Source organism: Phacochoerus africanus, chromosome 1 (genome assembly GCF_016906955.1).
Source record: "Phacochoerus africanus isolate WHEZ1 chromosome 1, ROS_Pafr_v1, whole genome shotgun sequence".
Lineage (NCBI taxonomy): Eukaryota > Metazoa > Chordata > Mammalia > Artiodactyla > Suidae > Phacochoerus > Phacochoerus africanus.
In genome coordinates, this window is record NC_062544.1 from 148825300 (window position 1) to 148847970 (window position 22671).

Genomic DNA, 22671 nt, shown 5'->3' on the forward strand with positions numbered 1-22671 from the left:
AAATTCACCAAACTGTACATTTTACTATATGCACTTTTTTGGTTTGTTGGCTTGGGGTTTTGTTTGTTGGTTTGTTTTGCTGCACCTGTGGCATGTGGAAGTTCCTGGGCCAGGCATCAAACCTACACCACAGCAGCAAACCCAATCCACAGCACTGACAACATCAGATCCTTAACCCACTGAGCCACTGCCACTATATCACTTTATTATTCTTCAGCTTTAAAATAATTTTAAGTAACGGCACAAAAATATATGGGAGAAAAGGTAATGCCCCCTGTTCCTCCATAATGTAATATAACATTTTTCTACCCAAAGTATTGTACTCCTGGGAAAAATCTAAGAGGTAAAGTAAATTAATTTTTTTTTTTATAGGCCTGCACCTGTGGCATATGGATGTTCCCAGGCTAGGGCTTGAATCTGAGCTGCAGCTGCTGGCCTACACTACAGCCACAGCATCTTGGGATCTGAGCCGTGCCTGCGACCTACACCACAGCTCATTGCAATGCTGTATCCTTAACCCACTAAGCAGGGCCAGGGATTGAACCTGCATTCTCGTGAATACTAGTTGGGTTCATTACTGCTGAGGCACAACAGGAACTCCTCCATATATTTTTTTCAAACCCTGATGTTGTTATAGTGTATATGGTTTTGAAACTTGTATTTTTCTCTCATCTTGTGTTTTCCCACAGTATCAGTAGTAGCAATCCAGCTCAGCCTTTCAGATGCCTGCAGTTTGGTTGCAATGCACGTGATTTAGCCAATCCCCATCTGATCCTGTATTTCCAGAGAACAGCAATTGTAGAAAGAAGACCCACAGAGAAGATATCTTGGCAGGTAAAGTGTGTCAGAGAAGTGTTTCCTTATGTGCATTTAAATAAACTACAGTGGGCTGAAATGCAGAAAAGTGTATATTCATTGTAACAATATGAAAATGATCATCAGACTCTCAGAAGTTTAAAAAACCTTATAAATCATTTCAACCGCCCTTCTCTTGTTACATGAAGATAGACAGGTTATAGCCAGACACCCAGCTCAGATTGCAAGGATGTGAGATTGTTCATTATTAACATGAACCACTGCTATTGTTTGAGTGACCCGGGTTACTTTCCACAGAATATATTTCAAATACATTCATCTTCATGACACCGATACCAAGAGGTATTTTTAATCCTATGAAAAGAAATGGTAAAACTATGTCTTAATAGACTTAATAGACATTTACACTAAATACAGTAAATAAATACACTAGCATTCTTTTTTTTTTTTTTTAACTGCACCCATGGCATGTGGAAGTTCCTGTGCCAGGGATCAAACCTGTGCCACAGCAGCAATCTGAGCCACTGCAGTGACAATGCCAGCTCCTTAAGCTGCTGCACCACAAGGGAACTCCTGGCATTCTAGCATTTTTTTTTTTTTTTAATCGCTTCTTGACCTCCCCAGTGAACAGAGCAGGGTAAAGTACACAAGAAACATGCATACACATAAAGATAAAATGCTACTTCCAGTTCAAGTTCAGGGCTACACTGTTTTTACTTAATGTCTTTTCTATTGCACTTGTATCTTTTTTCTTCCTTAAAAATCTTAGTTTTCAAGGATACAGGGTATATGTTTATCTCACTTCACACAATCTCAGAGTAACAATAGTAATACCACCACTTCCAATTGCGTTTAGAGGGTTTTTGTTTGTTTGGTCTCTTTAGGGCTTTACCCATGCATGTGGAAGTTCCCAAATTAGGGGTCGCATCAGATGTGTAGCCGCCAGCCTATACAGCAGCCACAGCAACTCGGGATCTGAGCTGCATCTTCTACCTACACCACAGCTCACAGCAATGCCAGATCCTTAGCCCACTGGTCAAGGCCAGGGATTAAATCTGCATCCTCATGGATACTAGTCAAATGTGTTCCTGTTGAACCACGACAGGAACTCGTGTTTAGAGTTTAAAAAAAAAAAAAAAAAAATTTTTTTTTTTTTTTGCACATACTCTCCCTATTTTTCTCTCATTTATTTAAAGTTGTCCTTGCAAGTTCCCTTCATGACTCAGTTGTTAATGAACCCAGCTAGGATCTATGAGGATGTGGGCTCAATCCCTGGCCTTGCTCAATGGGTTAGGGATCCAGCATTGCCGTGAGCTGTGGTGTAGGTCACAGACTAGGCTAGGATCCCGCGTTGCTGTGGCTGTGGCATAGGCCAGCAGCTGTAGCCCCAATTTGACCCCCAGCCTGGGAACCTCTGTATGCCTTGAGTGCAGCCCCAAAAAAGCAAATAAATAAATAAAGTTGTTCTGTATCTTAATTGTCAGATCACCTGCCCTGGTAAACAATAATCTCTCCCTCTTAATGATAAGATTAGTTTTAGGAGTTCCCGTTGTAGTGCAGTGGAAACGAATCCAACTAAGAACCATGAGGTTTCGGGTTTGATCCCTGACCTTGCTCAGTGGGTTAAGGAGCCGGCGTTGCCATGAGCTGTGGTGTAGGTTACAGACACAGCTCCGATGTGGCATTGCTGTGGCTGTGGCATAGGGTGGCAGCTACAGCTCCAATTAGACTCCTAGCCTGCGAACCTCCATATGCCACGGGTGCGGCCCTGAACAGACAAAAAAAAAGATTAGTTTTACAAACAAACATCAGTTAGTGTTCACTATTAGTCCTTTCATCACTCTAGTAATTATGATTGCCATTCTCTGGAAGATTTCTTAGGAAGGGCTTATAGGAAGAATATTCCCCAAGTTCTTGTATGTCAATAATTTATCTCTATTCTTTATACTCGAAGGTTGGTTTTTGCCGGATATGAAATCCTTGGTCTTGAGTTGCCGCAGCTGTGACATGGATTCAGTCTCTGGCCCAGGAACTTCCATATGCTGTGAGTGTGGCAAAAAAAATAAATTCTTGGCTCACGTTTTCTTTAATATGCTACTCCCTTTTTTCCTGGTATAAAGCACTGCTGTCAAAAGTCTGATGACAAACTAATTTTCTTTCTCCTATAAGTCATGTGTTCTTTTTTTGCCAATATATCCAAAGGATTTTTCTTTCTTTATTTTTTAAGATCCATAATTTTATTGTAATATGTCTTGATGTTGGTCTTTTGGGGTTTATTTACTCAGGTTTGTGGTGTAATCTATTTTTTAACATAAAACTTCATTTTTTAAAGGTTATATTCTTTTTTTTTGTCTTTTTGTTGTTGTTGTTGTTGCTATTTCTTGGGCCGCTTCCGCAGCATATGGAGGTTCCCAGGCTAGGGGTTGAATCCGAGCTGTAGCCACCGGCCTACGCCAGAGCCACAGCAACTCGGGATCCGAGCCGCGTCTGCAACCTACACCACAGCTCACGGCAACGCCGGATCGTTAACCCACTGGGCAAGGGCAGGGACTGAACCCGCAACCTCATGGTTCCTAGTCGGATTCGTTAACCACTGTGCCACGACGGGAACTCCCTAAAGGTTATATTCTGATAACAAATGAGGACCTACTGTAGAGCACAGGGATCTATACTCAATATTTTATAATAACCTATAAGGGAAAAGAATCTGAAAAAGGGTATGTATGTGTATATACATAACTGAATCACTGTGCTGTACACCTGAAGCTAACACAACATTGTAAATCAACTATACTTCCACTTCTAAAACTATTTTTAGGGTACTAAATTTGAGGTTTTAAAGTTAATTTTTTTTTTTTTTGGTCTTTCTAGGGCCACACCTATGGCATGTGGAGGTTCCCAGGCTAGGGGTCCAATCGGAGCTACAGCTGCTGGCCTACACCACAGCCATAGCAATGCCAGATCCAAGCTGAGTCTGTGACCTACACCACATCTCAGGGCAATGCTGGATCTTAACCCACTGAGCAAGGCCTGGGATCGAGGCTGCATCCTCATGGACACTAGTTGGGTTCATCAACCACTGAGCCATGGTGAGAACTCCACTTCAATTTCTTTAAGAAGGTTACACTTTATAGTTATAAAATACTGTTTATATTCCTCTGTTGTACAATATATCTTTATAGCTTCTTTTATACCTAGCAGTTTTTTCCTCTGAATCTCTACGTCTATACTGCCCCTCCCTGCTTCCTTCTCCCAACAGGTAACCACTAATTTGTCCTGTTTATCTGTGTCTGCCTCTTTTTTGTTATATTCTATAGTATGTTGTGGGGTTTTTTTGTCTTTTTTTTTTTGAGGGGCCACTCCTGTGGCATATGGAGGTTACCAGGCTAGGGTTCGAATCAGAGCTGTGGCCGCTGGCCTACACCACAGCCACAGCCACAGCACTGTCAGATCTGAGCCACGTCTTAGACCTACACCAGAGCTCATGGCAACACTGGATCCTTAACTCACTGAGCGAGGCCAGGAATCAAACCAGAGTCCTCATGAATACTAGTCAGAATCATTTCCACTGAGCCTCGCCAAGAACCCCCTATGGTATGTTCTTTGAATATGTAGTTGCATTTCTTTATTTTAGGCAGTTTTTCATAAATTATAATTTTAATTATTATATAATTATAATTTGTTCTCCTGCCTTTGCTTTGGTTTTCTACTTCAGGAAGTTCTGTATGCTGTGTCCCTTTGTCCATCTTCAGTACTCTTTACTTTTAATAAAAAATTGAGATTAAAATTTTCCTATAAAATTCAAAGTATACAATTCTGTGGTTTTTATCTAATCTAACGTTGGAACATTTTTTTTTTTTAATCACTCCCAGAAAGAAACGCCATACCCATTAGCAGTCAGTCCCTCCCACCAGCCCCTGGACCACTAGTCTGCTCTCTGTCTATGGATTAGTCTATTCTGGACATTTCATATAAATGGAATCATACAGTATATATCATTTGTATCTGTCTTCCTTCACTTAGCAAAATGTTTTCAACCTTTTTTTTCGCCACACCTGTGGCATGTGAAAGTTCCCGGGCCAGGGATCAAAACCTCACCACTGCAGTGACAATGCCGGATCCTTAACCCATTGTGTCACAAGAGAACTTCTAGCATAATGTTTTCAAAGTTCATCCATGTTGTAGCATGTTTTGGTTGTCCATTCCTTTTTGTGGCTGAGTAATATTTCACAGTGTGTGTATATCACATTTTATTTATTCATCAGTTGATGGACATTTGGGTTTGGGCTACTAGGAATAATGCTGCTATAAACATGTTTCATATTGCTATACAAATTTTTGTGTGGGTATGTTATCAACTCTCTTGATATATATATATATATACCCAGGAAAGGCATTTCTGAGTCACATAGTAACTGTATATTTAACATTTTGAGGAACTGCCAAACTTTTTCAAAGTGGCCTTATCATTTTCCATTCCCACCAGTAATTTAAGGGGGTTCTGATTTCCCCACATCATCAACATTTGTTATTGTCTGCATTTCCTGTTTTAACCATCCTAGTTGTTTCAAAGTAGTATCTTATTGTGGTTTTGATTTACATTTCCCTACTGACTAATGATGTTGAAGGTCTTTTCATGTGCCTAGTGGTTACTTGTATATCTTCTTTGGAAAAATATCTATTCAGATGCTTTGCCCATTTTTTAATTGGGTTTTTTTGGTTTTATTATTGTTGAGTTTGTAAGTATTCTTTATATATTATGGATATATATCCTGTATATTTTCTAAATACTGTCTTAATTTTCTTGATGGTATTTGAAGCACAGTTTTGTTTTTTGGGTTTTTTGTTTTTTGTTTCTGTTTTGGCCATGCTGCACATCAGCTTCCCAAGCCACAGCAGTAACAGTGCTGGGTCCTTAACCTACTGAGCCACCAGGGAACTCCCAAATTTTAAAACATTTGATGAAATCAAATTTATTCACTTTTTCTTTTGTTTCTTCTGCTTTTGGTGTCCTATTTAAGAATCCATTGCCTAAGCCAGTGTCATGAGAATTTATGACTATGCTTTCTTCTAAGAGACCATATACATGGTCATATATATGCAAGTAAATATATATATACGTGGTCATATTTACTTGCAAGTAAATATAGTTTTACTTCTTCCTTTCCAATCTGAATAACATTCATTTCTTTTTCTTACCAAACTGCCTTGGCTAGAAACTAGTATAATGTTGACTAGAATTGGTAAGAGTGAACGTTCTTATCTTATTCCTGATCTTAAAGGGAAAATTTCCAATCTTTCACCATTAAATCTGATGTTAACTGTGGTGTTTTGGTGGATGACCTTATCTGACTGAGGAAGTTCCTTTCTCTTTTTAGTTTTTTTGAGTGTTTTTGTTAGGATAGGATGTTGGGTTTTTTGTTTTTGTTTGTTGTTGGGTTTTTTTTGTTTGTTTGTTTGTTTTTGTTTTTTTTTTTAGTGGCTGCACCTGCGGCATATGAAAGTTCCCAGGCTAGGGTACAAATCAGAGCCACAGCTGCCAGCCTGCGCCACAGACACAGCAATGCTGGATCTGAGCTGCATTTGTAATCTATGCCATAGCTTGTGGCAACACCTGTCCATTAACCCACTGAGTGAGGCCAGGAATCGAACTGGAATCCTGATACTAGTCAGGTTCTTAATTTGCTGAGCCACAACAAGAACTCCAGGTGTTGGATTTTGTCAAATTCTTTTCTGCATCTCTTGAAATGACCATATTATTTTTTCTATTTATGTGGTGAATTACATTGATTTACAACCAGTCTTGCACTCCTGGGATAAATCTCACATGGTCATGATGTATAATCCTTTTTTATATACTGCTGGATTCAGTTATTGTATTTTGCTAAGGATTTTTATGTTTATATTTATAAAGTTTATTGGTCTCTAGTTTTCTTGTGATATCTTTGTCTAATTTTTTATATCAAGATACCATACTGGCCTCATAGAATGATCAGAAAGTATTCCCTCCTTTTCTCTTTGTGTGCGTGTGTGTGTGTGTGTATGTGTGAGAGAGAGAGAGAGAGAGATAGAGAAAATCTGTAAAGGATTGGTGTTAATTCTAAACTTCCATCTTGAGAACTCAGAAACAAAAGCAATCTGAATTCAAAGAACATAAAAAAGGAAAGAGTAAAGATGTGAGCAGAAATCAGTGAAATAGAAAAGCATGTACAATAGAGAAAATGAACAAAGCCAAAAACATGTCCATTGAAAAGATTAACAAAAATGATAAACTTCCAATAAGTTGGATAAAAAACATAAAACACAAATTATTACTATCAATAATGAAAGGAGATACCATTACAGATTTTTAAAAAAGATATTACTGGAGTTCCCTGTGGTGCATTGGGTTAAAGATCAGGTGTCATTACTGCAGTGGCTCAGGTTGCTACTGTGGCACAGGTTCAATCCCTGGCTCAGGAACTTCACATGCCATGGGCACAGCCAAAAAAATAAAAACTAAAAATAAATAAAAATTAAAGAAGATATTAATAACAACTCCATAACAATGAATTTAATAATTTAGATGAAAAGGACCAATTTACTCTGGGGGAAAAAAAGCTTTCCAAACCTGACAGAAGATAAAATCTGAATAGTCTGATATGTAATATAGCAATTAAACTTTTAATTAGATTCCAGATATGTGATATCATATGGTATTTGTCTTTCTCTTTCTGACTTATTTCCCTTAGTGTGAGAGTCTCCAGTTCCATCCATGTTGCTGCAAATAGCATTATTTTGTTCTTTTTTATGGCTGAGTAGTATTCCGTTGTGTATCTAGTCACTTATGATGGAGCATGATAATGTGAGAAAAAAGAATATATACATGTATGTGTGACTGGGTCATCTTGCTGTACGGTAGAAAATTGACAGAACACTGTAAACCAGCCATAATGGAAAAAAATTAAAATCATTATTAAAAAAAAACCTTTGAATTAAAAATTCTTGACATAGGCATTCCCGTTGTGGTGCAACAGAAACGAATCTGACTAGGAACCATGAGGTTGCGGGTTTGATCCCTGGCCTTGCTTAGTGGGTTAAGGATCTGGCGTTGCTGTGAGCTGTGGTGTAGGTCGCAGACATGTCTCGGATCCTGCATTGCTATGGCTGTAGCGTAGGCCGGCAGCTACAGTTTGGATTCAACCCCGGGCGTGGGAACCTCCATATGCCACAGGTACAGCCCTAAAAAGAAAATAAAAAAATAAAAAATAATAAGTTCTTGACATAAACTCCAGTTTGAGATGGCTTCAGTGGAAAATTCTTCCATATATATATATGTATACATACATACATACACACATACATACATACATACACACATACACACATACATACACACATGGAGTGTTCTTTTATTTTTTTATTCTTCCACATATTTAAGGAAGAAAAATAATAACTGCATTACACAGATTTTCCCAAAGAATAGAAAAGAGAGAAGACTTCCAAACTCATTTTATGAGGCTAGCTATCTCAGATATCAAAACTTGACATGGACATTACAAGAAGAGCAGACTTCAGGCCTATATCTTTTATGAATAAGGATGTGAAACTCCTAAGCACAATATTAACAAGTAGACTCTAATGATTCATAGAAGAAATAATATATCATGGCCAAGTAGGGGTATGTCTGAGGAATATGAGGTTGGTTTAACATTCAAAATTAATATTTCAATCAGTATAATTCAAATTAACCAAATAAAGGATACGACAGTATAGTTTTTCAAAAGATGGGGGGAAAAGGATAAAGGATTTTTAAAAAATGTTCATCGGAGTTCTCATCGTGGCACAGCGGAAAGGAATCTGACTAGGGACCATGATGTTTCAGATTTGATCCCCGGCCTTGCTCAGTGGGATCCAGCATTGCCGTGAGCTGTGGTGTAGGTCGCAGACACGGCTCGGATCTGGTGTTGCTGTGGCCGTGGTGTAGGCCAGCGGCTATAGCCTGGGAATCTCCATATGCCATGGGTGCAGCTCTAAAAAAAAAAAAGACAAAGACAAAATAAGTAAATAAATAAATAATGTTCATGTTTAAAAATGCTAAGAAAACTAGAAAGATTAAGAAACTCCTTTAATCTTATAATGGATAGCTTCAAAAAGTCTACGGCTCACATTTTAATTAATGATGAAATATTCAGTACCCAAATTCAAGAATAAGACAAGGGTGTCCACTGTTACCACTTCTATTTAAGGTTACACTGGAGGTTCTCAGCAGTGAGATAAGGTAAGAAAAAGAAATAAAGAACATGAAAATTGAGAGGGTGAACTCATTATTTATTGATGGCATGATTGTGTGTGTAGAAAATCCAAAACAACAAACAAATCATTAGAATTAATACATGAATTTAGCAATGGAGCAAGCAACAAGTAGGACATTTTTTAAAAATGTCATTTAAGGAGTTCCTGTCATGGCTCAGTGGTTAATGAACCTGACTAGCATCCATGAGGATGCGGGTTTGATCTCACTCAGTGGATCTGGTGCAGTTGCTGTAAGCTGTGGTGTAGGCTGGCAGCTACAGCTCCCATTTGACCCCTAGCCTGGGAACCTCCAAATGCCATGGGTTCGACCCTAAAAAAACAAACAAACCAAAAAAGTCATTTAAAACAGCATCAAAAAAATTCATCTAGGCACCTGGGAATAAATCTAATAAAAGTTTCTGAAGACTTGTACACTGATAATTGTACAAATTATCCAATATACTTCCTAAATTTCTGAGAGAAATTTTAAAAGTTCCAAATAATTGGAAGTATATACAGGAAGTATATACATGCTCATTCCTCAAAAGACTCAGTATTTACAGTATTTACAGCAAAGTAAAATACAGCTATCTATAACAACATGGGTGGATTTCACTGGAATGTTGGTCAGAAGAAGACAGAAGAGTACACACGGAATTTTTTCATTTATGTGAAGGTCAAGAACGATCGAAACTAATTCATGGTGGTGGAGGTGAGAATAAGTAGTTACCTTTTGGAAGTATTGACTGGAAGGTGGCATAAAGAAGCCCTCTGAAATGTTGATAAAGTCCGTTCTTCTTTCTTTCTTTCTTTCTTTCTTTCTTTCTTTCTTTCTTTCTTCCTTTCTTTCTTTCTTTCTTTCTTTCTTTCTTTCTTTCTTTCTTTCCTTCTTTCCTTCCTTCCTTCCTTCCTTCCTTCCTTCCTTCCTTCCTTCCTTCCTTCCTTCCTTCCTTCCTTTCCTCTTCCTTCCTTCCTTTCTCTCTCGCTCTTTCTTAGGGCTGCACCTGCGGCATATAGAAATTCCCCAGCTAGAAGTCGAATTGGAGCTGCAGCGCTGGTCCACACCACAGCCTAAGCCACTGCAACGCTCCAGTTGCGGTCGCCTCTGCGACCTACACCACAGCTGATGGTAATGCCGAATTCCTAACCCACTAAGCAAGGCTTGGGATTGAACCCGCATCCTCATAGATACTGTGGGGTTCGTTGCCTCCGAGCCACAAGGGGAACTCCCAAAGTTCTCTATCTTAATCTTAGCTGTGGTTTCAAGAGCGGATATGTAAAAATTCATACAGGCATATGAGTATTTTGTGCACCTCAATGTAGTCTATTATGGCTCAATTTTTTACAATAAAAAAAAAGCAATGGGAAAGCATTGAAAGGGTTAACGGTGGTGAATGACACGACCCGATTTATGTTTTAAAAACAGGTTTTGTGTGACTAACAAGAAAAGGGCAGGAGCAGAAGCCAGAAGACTAGTTATGAGGTCACTGCGTGGCCCAGGCAAGGAGTGACGTTTGCTTAGACAGGAACCACGACCGTGGAAATGAAGAGGACGCGTTGGAGAAAGGTGTGAAAGCAGGCTTCGCAGGACATAGGCAATTAGACCAAAGAGTCACGAACGTCTTTTTGGGTGACTACCATAGGAAATGGAAGAACAGCTGAGGAATGCCGAGACAGAAAATGAGCTCTAAAACTTGGGGTGGGAGTAGAGACTTTGGGCTAAGGAATTCCGTAAACGGGAGGCGAGGTTTGGCAGGAACAGTAGAGGCTGGTCTGGGAAAGGGGCCCGAGGGACTGCACATGAGGATGGGCAGGGGTATGCGGGATTAAGATGATCAAAGAGGCGGGAGCTTGGCCTCGGGACTGGGGAGGTGATTCTTGGGAAGCGAGAAGTCGCTAAGGAACGCAGCTGGAGATAGGGTCAGACCCGTAGGAACTAACTGTCGGCACCCGGACAGACCCGCAGGACCAGGATTCTAGTGTGGCCCCGCCCACGAGGCTTGGAAACGCTGTCCTAGAAATGCAGAAGTTGCGGCCCCGCCTCACCTCTGGGGCGGAACCAATTGTGACGGCTGCGAGGTTTCCTGCCGGCGCTACAAAGGTGCGGCCCGAGAGCTGCGGAGTGCGCCGGCGTGACGCGGCCGCGCGGAGTGGGCGGGGCCAAGACGGCGGCGGCTTGCCAGATCTAGAGCTAGAGCGGGAGGCTGTTGAGACGACGGCTCCCCATACCGACCGCCATGAGCACCAAGCAGGTCACCTGCAGGTCAGTGCGCAGCGCCGCAGGGTCCCAGAGCGCCGGGTCGCCTCGGGCCCTTCCAAGGGTGCGCCCCAGTCCTGCGCCAGGGAAGTAGGCTGGAGCCGGTTCGTGGAAAGTGGCTCCCGGTTCATCATCCGACTTCCCACGGAGTCTGTGCGGCCGGAGCCCGGGACCCAGCGGGGCGTGGCCGAGTCTCGTGGCGGAGACTCGGTCGAGGCCGGCGCGGGGGGCTGTCTACGGGTTCCAAGCGTGGTCCCTGCGCTGGAAGGAAGGGGTGCTGGCGGGGCCGTGCAGGGTGCTGGGCCCTGGAGGCGACCCCAGGACTGTGGGTGTAGCTGGAAGAGGTGACTTGGAGGAAAGAGGTTCCAGGAGGTCGTTTGCAAATGGAGATGCCACGCAGGGTTGGGCTGTTAATCGTCGGTTAGGGCCTCAAAGAACTGGAGCCCCGTAAGCGGCCTTCGTTTCCTTAGAGTTTGAAGAACTTCGGTGCAACCTAAACTTTATAGAGAGTTAGCAAGTTAAGAATTGTGTGGAAAGTAGCATTTACTGAAAGTTCGTTCTTTGTCCTGCATATTTCCAGGTCCCTTGCATTCGTTGTCACTAGCCCTCACCGTAACGCTTCTGGGCAGATGTTATTCCTATTTTACAGCGTGGGAATAAATGATGCCCTCATCTTACTGAGAGATCCATTTCCGTGGAGAAATACAACAGCAATGGGTGGATGGTTGTAAAAAATTCAGAATTGTATGACTTCACTGCTCCTGTTAAATAGAAATAGCTTGGTTTTGGTTAACACCTTCCTTCCTTGGTAAGCATGTGGTTTGACGGTATTGGGATCCTAGTCTTAATGAATTTGGGAAATAGTTTTTATTTTAATTGGTTTCAGTTAAATCTGTATGGGAAACATTGATTAGAGGAAAAAAACAGCTCACAGTTGTAGTTTGGTTATGTAATGAACAGTGTATGTAAGTAGCATCTATGTTATTACTTCTTTTCATTAGTATGAATAGTTGAGAAGTGACTGTGTAAAAAGTTTCAGCTAAACTGTTTAAACTGTTCAGCCAGTTTATCCAGCCCTAGATAACTTATATTAAGCAGTTGTCAGAAATTTACACTTAGTGTCTATAGAAAAGACTTTTACCAAGTTATCTGTTCTAGAAGTTCTCTTGTGAAGACCTATTCGTGTGTTTATTTTTATTTGTATGACAAAGCAGTATTCTTAGTCATTGTGGACTGTACTTATGGCTGATGCTCCTAAGATATGTCTACAAAACTGCCTGTTTATATGATGCTTTATAACTGAATCTCAGCTCTTCGTGGTACCCAATTTTACAGGTGAGGAAACCTTAATGCTTGTCTCTAATTTACATCTAACTACAGGAACAAAAACTTAAATCAAGATCATCTTGGGTTTTTTTTTGTTTTTTTGTTTTTTGTTTTTCCTTCTACACTGACCTGAAAACTTTAATTCTGTGTTTCCCAAACAGGGATGCCCTGCAGAAAGTTAGTGCTTAGAATCTAGAATGGGTTGGCATGTTGGGAAGGGATTAGTTCTGTTGAAGTACTAACTGATGTTCATAGTAGGGCTTGCAATGTGCTAGGTGCTCTTTGAGGTTCTTTACCAGCTGTAATTCGTGGCACAATCCAGCACTATGCACCAATGCATAGATTGATTGTGAAACAAAGCCTCAGCATTGAAGTGACTTGCCAGGGTTATCCAGCTTCCAGGTGGCTGCAGTGTGGCTTCAGAGTTCATGCTCCTGTAGATTCTACGGCCCATCCAAATCCATAGAGAAAGTCAAAAGAGATCACTTCATTTCCTGTCGTGGCTCAGTGGTAATGAGTCCGACTAGTATCCACGAGGATATGGGTTTGATCCCTGGCTTTGCTTGGTGGGTTAAGGATCTGGCATTGCTGTGAGCTGTGGTGTAGGCTGGCAGCTATAGCTTCAATTTGACCCCTAGCCTGGGAACTTCCATAGGTCACAAGTGTGGCCCTAAAAAGACGAAAAAAAGAAAAAAAAAAAAAGAGGTCGCTTATAAAGGGATGTGAAGGAGTCTGACCTCATAAGGACTACCTTGCCAAATAAAAACCAAAACATGTATTTATTTATTTATTTATATTTTTTTCTTTTTAAGGCTGCACCCATGGCATATGGAGGTTCCCAGGCTAGGGGTCGAATCGGAGCTATAGCTGCCAGCCTACACCACAGCCACAGCAACTGGAGATCCAAGCCGTGTCTGAGACCTACACCACAGCTCACGGCAACGCCAGATCCTTAACCCACTGAGCAAGGCAAGGGATCGAACCTGCAATCTCATGGTTCCTAGTCAGGTTCGTTTCTGCTGCGCCACCGTGGGAACTCCAAAAACCAGAACGTGTATTTAAATGGGAAAAACAGCGATATTACCAAGAGTACCAGGTTTACATTAATGTGCTTATGATGGCAATGCTTTTCTCACTTCATCATCTTATTCACTCAAGTCTTATCTCCAGATATTAGTAACTTACAGGAAATGTTCAAGGCATGATTTACTGGGGAGACTACACCTAAACAAGGTAATCGGCTGTTTTTGGTTTGCTTTCCTGACTGTGGGATGTGATATACATGCTTATTCTGAATGGCAGCAAGACAGAGTGTTAGTTTTGCTTCCATTCTAATATGAATTATTTCTCTCCAAGAGATGAATGTGAAATGCTAGAATTCCCAAACTTAATGACAAAGACACTGCATATGTTTACTGCCTGGAATGTAAGAATGGCCACTCATACAGTTGTAGTGTCCATCAGCTCCCCACATTCCTTGACATGCTACTCTGTCCAGAATCTCAGCCTGGAGATCACTTTTTGCTGATTCCTCTTACAAACCATCTACCTATGTCTTCCAATCTGTTTTTAAAGCCCTGGTATTGAAAGTCACAAAATATGGGGGATCTTGTGGCCATTGTGGGGTAGGATGAACTTGAGATCTTAGATTCGGGCAGTTCTGGATTCTGATTATCTGTGTCACCTGTGTCACAGTCTCCTTATCTGTAAAGCGGGGATGGTAATACCTCACCAGCAGGATTGGTTAAGAGCCTAGATAATAATAACAAACCATTCTAACAGCATTTATGATGTGCTAGGCCAAGCATTTACATGCAGTCTCAGTTAAACCTCACAGTAGTGTCTTGCTGCAGTCTCTGAAGTACAATTATAATCATATTGTAAATGGGGAAACAGGCTTGGAGATTTAAATAATTTGCTCAGGATCACATAGGAAGCCAACTTCAGAGTCTTCCTTTAACCACTATACTTTATTCCATCCTCACTTCTAATCAGTTATTTCAAATTTACCACCATGCCTAGCATTAGCTGCTTTCCCTCTTGATGGATCTGTTATCACAAGCAGTACAGCTATAAATTTAAGTCTGTGAAAATATGGGGGGGGGGTAAAGGAAATTGACACAGAATGCAAATTACCCATATACTTGGAAATGATTTGCAAAAGCATTTTGCTAGAGACAGGCACCCTTGAAAGACCTGTAAGAAACCAGATTGATTCTGCTTGGTTCAGCCTCTAGCCACAGCTAGAGCTGCTGGTGGTTCTGTGACTAGTAGTGACCCTGCTCTTCTTTTCAACATATAATAGCCATGCTATCTGAAATGGTCTTAAGGTCACCCACAATAACAGACCTTTCTCTGGAGTGTCCCCTAAAAAATGCCCTACTCTGAGTCTCCAGCTCTGCACTCACCCCATACTATCAGCGCCCCATGCCCTTCCCCAGTTCATGTCTCTGTCTTCTCTCCAGGAAGGTAAAAGAGATGGTTTGGCCATTGGGAAGGCCAAGCAGTTGGAAATTCATTACCTGGAATAACATGAGAGAGGCCTGGATTGAGCTTAGTGTAACATAGATGTGAGGAACCACCATCAGCAGATGCCCCAAAGGACAGGCAGGATGCACTCAAAGTAGTTTTATGTTGTCAGTGGAAAGTGAAAATGGTGACATAATGCTACAAAAATAGGATAGGCTGGCTTAGAACACTTGTTTCCCACTCACCTTTCTTGAAGGCAGTGACAGTGGTCTAGAAGTATTTTTGAACTTGTTTAAATTTCAGCTCAGGAGTTCCCATTGTGGTGTAGCAGAAACAAATCCAACTAGGAACCATGAGGTTGTGGGTTCAATCCCTGGCCTTGCTCTGTGGGTTAAGGATCGGTGTTGCAATGAGCTGTGGTGTAGGTCACAGACGAGGCTCGGACCTGGTGTTGCTGTGGCTGTGGTGTAGGCTGGCAGCTGTAGCTCCAATTTGACCCCTAGCCTGGGAACCTCCATATCCTGTGGGTTTGGCCCTAAAAAAAATAAATAAATAAATCTCAGCTCATTCACAGAAGTGAAATGGTTTGCATGAAGTCACCAGCTTTTAAGTGATAAAATCAGATGCTTTAGGTGGTGGTTAATCTTGGTTTTTGGGTGGGAAAGGTAATTAGTGAATGCAGTTTGGAAGGAGTATTTTCTGAACAGGACTTATGGGGGGGATGGTAAAAGACATTTGCAGGACCAATACTGAACATCTTTCCTTTTGTATGCCTGGTTAACAGGTAGTATCTGGTAGAGGACCTCTGGTAGTCTCCTGCGTTGATTCTTTTAGGAAATCTTGTTTAGTTTCTCCAAAAGAAACTATTAATGAAGTATTTGTTAGCTGTCACCTTCATGGAACCATATATAAGCCAGTTGCAATCTCCTTTCTTCCACTCTTTTTGAGTTTACTAATCCTGATTAATCAGGTGTGGCTTTTGGCACTGACTTTTTAGAACAATCTTTATACTTTCAAAGATCAAAGATCACCATATTTGAGAAAGATTGGAATAATGTCACACTCTTTGGTTTTCCTTTTAGGGCCTCACCTGTGGCCTATGGCAGTTCCCAGGCTAGGGGTCAAATTGAAGCTGCAACAACGCCTGATCCTTAACCCATTGAGTGAGGCCAGGGATCAAACCCTCAATCTCTTGGGTACTAGTTGGGTTCATTACCACTGAGCCACAATAGGAACTCCCTTGAGTGGTTTTCTTGAAGAACAATTATCACACCGTTTAGAAGTATAATATATTTTGTGTCCAGGATTCCTAGCCCAGCCCTACCACCAGCAATTGGCCAGAAGGACCCAGGAGACTCAAGGCCATGATTATCACTGAGGTGTTGTGGGAATCATGGCTGAATCATAAGGGAGAAAGACTCAGGCAGTATCTGGAGGAACCCATACAGGCTTTCCACCTTCACTCCCTCCCATAAAGCATCACACAGCACAGTCTTCCTCCTGCAGCAGAAAGGCAGCAACATGTGCCCAGGAAAGTCTGTTAGAGATTCAGTGCCCAGGCTGGTCCCCCTCTGCCATGTACCCAGACCAGACTCCCAGAAGGAAAGCAGATGTTCAGCATAAACCACATTGTTTATACACAGTATAGGCACAGTGAGCCACTGTTATTACTTAGGGACAGTTTATATCAGCCTAGGGAACTGTTTTCCACCCAAGTCCCAGGTGCTGTACACAGGTGGCTCACAATTGCTGTATTAACAATTCTGCACACTTTTCAAATCAGCATTGTGAATAACAAGATCCCTTTTGTATAGGCGCCTTTTTTTTAAGTCCCTTTAAAGTTTCTAACAAGAATAGCCTTACTTTGTCAGGTCCTGGGCCTTATTTCTTTTTAAGTAAACCTGTAGCAGCCTTATATCAAGTTATTGTACAGTCTCTGATTAAGTGGAAGACCCCCAGGGGATGTTGCCTGGGAAAAGCCTGGCTGACCACCTAGAAAAGACCCTGTGGATGGCACCTCAGTATAGTCACTTATGTCACCGGTCCAGTCATCTTTGTAGGCTCAGAAATTTGATTTTGTTGTACTTAGAGGTGGCTCATGCTGGCCAAACTCAGTAGACACTGACATACAAAGTACATCCCTTGGTGAAAAGAAACTGTCAGGTGGGCCTGGTCAGCACTCTGCTTTTGGGAATGGACAAGTGGAGAAAATGAGAGTATGCCTGGCAGCAAGGAAGGATGGAAGGGCTCCACATCTTGTGGCCTCCAGCTGGGGCAGCCTCCCAGGCCTCTTGTAGAGCCTAGGTGCAGCATGAATTGACACCTGTGTTTTGTGGCACTCTTTCTCTGGAAAGGACAGTCTGGGCCTTCTGACCTTCCTTAGAGACCACTCCCTTCCTTCTATTGTCAAGCCTTTCTCCAGCTCCAGGCAGAGCTAATTGGTTAGGTTTAAGCTGTGTTCAGTCACACTTAGTGATGTTCCAGCTGTACCTTCTTCAAGTTATCCCCAGGCTTTTAAAAAAATTATTGAAGTAGGAGTTCCTGTAGTGGCTCAGTGGTTAACGAGCCCAACTAGTATCCATGAGGACTCGGGTTTGATCCCTGGCATTGCTCAGTGGATTGAGGATCAGTGCTGCTGTGAGCTGTGGTGTAGGTCGGCAGTTACACCTCCGATTCAACCTCTAGCCTAGGAACCTCCATATGCCTCGGGTATGGCCCTAAAAAGACAAAAAAAAAAAAAAATTATTGAAGTACAGTTGCTATGCCAAATGTTATGTTGCAGGTGTACAGTATAGTGGTTCACAATTTTTTAAGGTTATACTCCATTTATAGATATTATAAAGTATTGGCTCTATTTCCCATTTTGTATAGCGTATCATTGTAGCTGATTTCATACCTAATAATTTGTACCTCTTAATCCCCTACCCCTCCATTGCCCCTCTCCTCACTGGTAACCACTAATTTGTTCTCTGTCCCTCTGAATGTGTTTTGTTACGCTTACTAATTTTTTTTTCCTTCATTTTTGGCCTCCCCAAGGCACATGGAGTTCCTGGGCCAGAGATCATATCCAAACTGCAATCATGACCTAAGTCACAGCTGTGGCAACACTAGATCCCTAACCCTCTGTGCCCGGCAGGGATCGAACCTGCAACCCAGCTCCCAAGAGGCCACCGATCCCATTGTGCCCCAGCAGGAACTCCTGTTTTGTTACATTTACTAATTTTTAATGAGCTAGTGCTGATGTTCAGTCAATTTCCATTGTCATTTATGCATTTGTTTGTTATACAGCAAATACTTATTGTGGCCCTTCTTTGTTCAAAGTCTGTATACCGGTGCTTGGCAGAAGTTACGTAAAGCGAATCAATAGGTCCTGAATGATTATATTTTGGGGCAGGGATGATAAAGCAATCAGATTGATGATAAATTGTGTTTGTGTGTATACACACTTTATATAGATATACCAACAGAATCTGTCGCTTCTTACCTTATATCAGGTAGAAAGTACCATAAAAAGAAAACATAACTTGCTATGTAAATTCAGGGGAGAGATAAGGAAAGGTTATCAGAAGATTTGCGGATCTTATTTTGCTCTATATTAGTCATTGAGTGAAGCCCAAGATGTGGAGCCTGTCACTTAGAATCACATCCCTCTGGCTTTAGCCCAAGAAAGCAGTGAAGATTAGATGCTCATTTTAGGGCTTTGTGAGTTTGGTTCTTTTTTTCTTTTTTAGGGCCACATTTGAAGCATATGGAAATTCCCAGGCTAGGGGTCGAATTGGTGCTCTAGCTGCCGGCCTACACCACAGCCACAGCAATGCCAGATCTGAGCTGAATCTGGGATCTACACCACAGTTCATGGCAATGAGGATCCCCGACCAATTGAGCAAGGCCAAGGGTCAAACCCGGGTCCTCATGGATACTAGTTAGGTTCGTTACCATGGAGCTACAACAGGAACTCCAGGCTTTGTGAGTTTAGGGGGCTGCAGGATACTCAGTGGACATGTCAGGGATGCAACCTGAAACTGGGAACTGATCCAGAGAGAGTCATGCTGGAGGTGGCATTTGTGTGCTCTCCACCTTGAGGGGATTGTTGCACGAAGTGGTCACAATTGTGGAGATGGAGGAAAAGACAGACGAAGATAAAATTGGATAAGATCAGCATTGGGTGTTTGAGTGAGAAAGTGAGATCACAGAGGACTCGGGAAGAGGCAGGAGGGACCTCAGGAAAGCTTCATAGAGGAATTTCATCAAGGAGGAGGGCTGGCCCTCTCTGCTTGCCCAGAGAGGTTAAGAAGAAAGAGTAGGAACTGAGAGTTCCTGTTGTAGCTTAACGGTAATGAACCCAATTAGTATCCATGAGGGTGTGGGTTTGATCCCTGGCCTCCCTCAGTGGGTTAAAGAATCAGGCATTGTGGCAGGGATCCTGTGTTGCTGTGGCTGTGGCTGTGGCCGGCACCTGTAGCTCAATTTGCCTGGGGATTTACATATGCTGCAAGTAAGGCCCTAGAAAGCCAAAAAGACAAGAAAAAGATCAGGCATTGCTGTGAGTTGTGGTGAAGGTTGCAGACTCGGCCTGGATCTCCAGTTGCTGTGGCTATGACATAGACCAGCAGCTGCGGCTCCCTTTCGACCCCTAGTCTGGGAACTTCCATATGCCGTGGGTGTGGCCTTAAAAAGGAAAAAAATGAAGAAGAGTGAAAACTGGAGTTCCTGTCATGGCTCAGCAGAAACGAAGCTGACTAGGAGCCATGAGGATGCAGGTTTGATCCCTGGCCTCGTGACTCCAATCTGGTGTTGCTGTGCCTGTGGCGTAGGGCAGTGGCTACAGCTCCGATTCGACCCCTAGCCTGGGAACCTCCATATACCACTGGGTGCGGCCCTAAAAAAAACCAAAAAAACAAAAAAGAGAACTAAGGAATATGTTATCAGTGATTTATGAGGATAAATTTCTCATAAATGTATAAGAATCTCTACAAATAATAGAGGGAATTAATAACACTATAGTAGTATTAATATTTTTTTGCAGTGAAATTCTTTGTAGTGTTGGAGTTTTATGGAGCCTTAGAAACCTGTAGGTTTATAGGTCCCAATTGAGGACATTTTGTGACTTGCAAGGTCTCTTTGGCTCAGGATTCCAAGCCATTTTTCAGTGTGAGTAGTAGTCATACCCAAATATATATATTTTATATATATTTTTCTAAATCCTATACAGAAACCAAAAAATTTAGTCACTCTTGACTCTTTTTTCTCATAAACTGTGTACCAGAAAATTCTTTTTTTTTTTTTTTTTGTCTTTTTAGGGCCACGCTTGCAGCATATGGAGGTTCCCAGGCTAGGAGTCTAATTGGAGCTGTAGCTGCTGGCCTATGCCACAGCCACAGCAACGCCAGATCCTAGCTGCGTCTGCAACCCACATCACAGCTTATAGCAACACTGGATCCTTAACCCACTGAGCGAGGCCAGGAATTGAACCTGCAGCCTCATGGTTCCTAGTCATATTTGTTGCCACTGCACCATGATGGGAACTCCTTGTACCAGCAAATTCTGTTGAATCTGCCTTCTAATAACACGCCAGATCTGACCACTCTTCACTATTGCTACCACTGTAGTCCACACATTCGTATCCGTTTTTTTTTAATTGAAGTATACTTATATACAGTATTATATAAATTATAGGTGTACAGTATAGTGATTCACACTTCTCTGGGTTATACTCCACTTACAGTTTTTATAAAATGTTGGCCATATTTCCTGTATTGTATAATATATCTTTGTACCTTATTTTATACAAAATAGTTTATACCTCTTAATCCCCTACTCCTGTGTTACCCCTCCTCCCTTCTCTCTCCCTCTGGTAACCACTAGTTTGTTCTCTGTTATCAGTGAGTCTGCTGCCTTTTTGTTACATTCACTAGTTTGTTGTATTTTTTTAATTCCACATATTAGTAATATCATATAGTATTTGTCTTTCTCTGACTTATTTCACTTAGCATAATGCCCTCCATATCCATCCATATTGCTACAAAGACCAAGATTTCATTCTTTTCATGGCCAAGTGGTATTCCTTTGTGTGTGTATACATATATATGCTTCTTCCATTCAACTGTTGATAGACACTTAGGTTGCTTCTGTATCTTGGCAATTATAAATAATGGTGCTAGGAACATTAGTGTGAGTGTGTATTTTCGAATTAATGTTTTTGCTTTTGATTCATACCCAGGAGTAGAATTGCTGGGGGCATATGGTAGTTCTAGTTTTAGTTTTTTGAGAAACCTCCATGCTATTTTCCACAGTGGTTGCACCAATTACATTCCCACCAACAGTGAATGAGGGTTCCCTTTTCTCCACATCCTCACTAGCATTTGTTATTTGTGTTCTTTTGGATGAGAGCCATTCTGAAACTTGTGAGGTGGTATCTCATTGTTTTCATTTGTATTTCCCTCATGATTAGGAATGTTAAGCACCTTTTCATGTGCCTCTTGGCCATCTGCATGTGTTTTCTTTGGAAAAATGTCTAAGATCTCGGCCCATTATTTGTTTGCATTGTTTGTTTGATGTTGAGTTGTATGGACTGTTTATATATTTTGTATGTTAACCCCTAATTGGTCATATCATTTGCAAATATTTTCTCCCATTCAGTAGGTTGTCTTTTCATTTTATTTATGGTTTCCTTTGCTGTACAAAAGCTTTTAGTTTAATTAGATCTCATTTGTTTATTTTTGCTTTTATTTCCTTTGCTTCAGGAGAGAGATCCAAAAAAATATTATTATAATTTATGGCAAAGAGTGTGCTACCTTTGTTTTCTCCTTGGGGTTTTATGGTTTCTGGTCTTACATTTAGGTGTTTAATCCATTTTGAGTTTATTTTGTATATGGTGTTAACCAGATGTTGCCAACCACATGTTCAAGAGCACTGGCTCTCTTGGGTCAGGGGTGCGGATGGGGAAGCACCACACCATGGAGCTGCCACCAGTAAGTCTGCAGGGTTGGGGAAAGGAAAGCACGTTGTAGGCTGGAACGGTGGGCAGGTTCCCTGGTCCATTCTGACTCATACAGGTCATGAAGGAAGTGGGTTAGCACAATTTGTTGTGGGGAAAGATGGGTACAATGTTTTAGGCAAGGGCCATGGTCTGCACACAGGCAGAGGGACAGGGACTCTGCCTGTCAGTTTGCTGGGTGAGGGTCAGAGCTATCAGGGAGATCAGAGTCAGGTCCCCTCCCCAGCAGTTAGGTATTTCTTTGTCTGCATCATGGGTATTATGCTAACACTGTGAGTAAGTGTCAGGATTCAGTGCAACAAAGAAGTGAAAGGAGTTACCATCGTGGCTCAGCAGAAAAAAATCTAAGATCCATGAGGATGCAGGTTTGATCCCTGGCCTCACTCAGTGGGTTAAGGATGGGCTGCTGTGAGCTGTGGTGTAGGTTGAAGAGACAGCTCGCATCTGGCATTGCTGTGGCTGTGGTGTAGGCCAGTGGCTATAGCTCCGATTGGACCCCTAGCCTGGGAACCTCCATATGCCTTGGTGTGGC

The 22671-nt window shown here is 41.8% G+C and overlaps 2 protein-coding genes across 5 annotated transcripts in view; both read left to right on the forward strand.

Moving 5' to 3' along the window:
* Positions 1-2993, forward strand: part of TSEN2 (tRNA splicing endonuclease subunit 2) — a 58389-nt gene extending 55396 nt beyond the window's left edge. The window contains exons 14-15 of one of the 2 annotated variants that reach the window (XR_007135042.1): positions 787-834; positions 2771-2993. The gene's annotated coding sequence lies outside the window, so the exon portion shown is untranslated. The other variant, XR_007135044.1, reaches the window with a different exon arrangement.
* An 8230-nt stretch (positions 2994-11223) lies between these two features.
* Positions 11224-22671, forward strand: part of MKRN2 (makorin ring finger protein 2) — a 34109-nt gene continuing 22661 nt past the window's right edge. The window contains exons 1-2 of one of the 3 annotated variants that reach the window (XM_047781265.1): positions 11224-11353; positions 11928-12155. In XM_047781265.1, coding sequence (XP_047637221.1) covers positions 12094-12155 — 62 coding nt within the window. In that variant the 5' untranslated portion in view covers positions 11224-11353; positions 11928-12093. Of the gene's footprint in view, positions 11354-11428; positions 11795-11927; positions 12156-22671 lie in introns of those variants that run through there. The other 2 variants (XM_047781270.1, XM_047781279.1) reach the window with 2 other exon arrangements.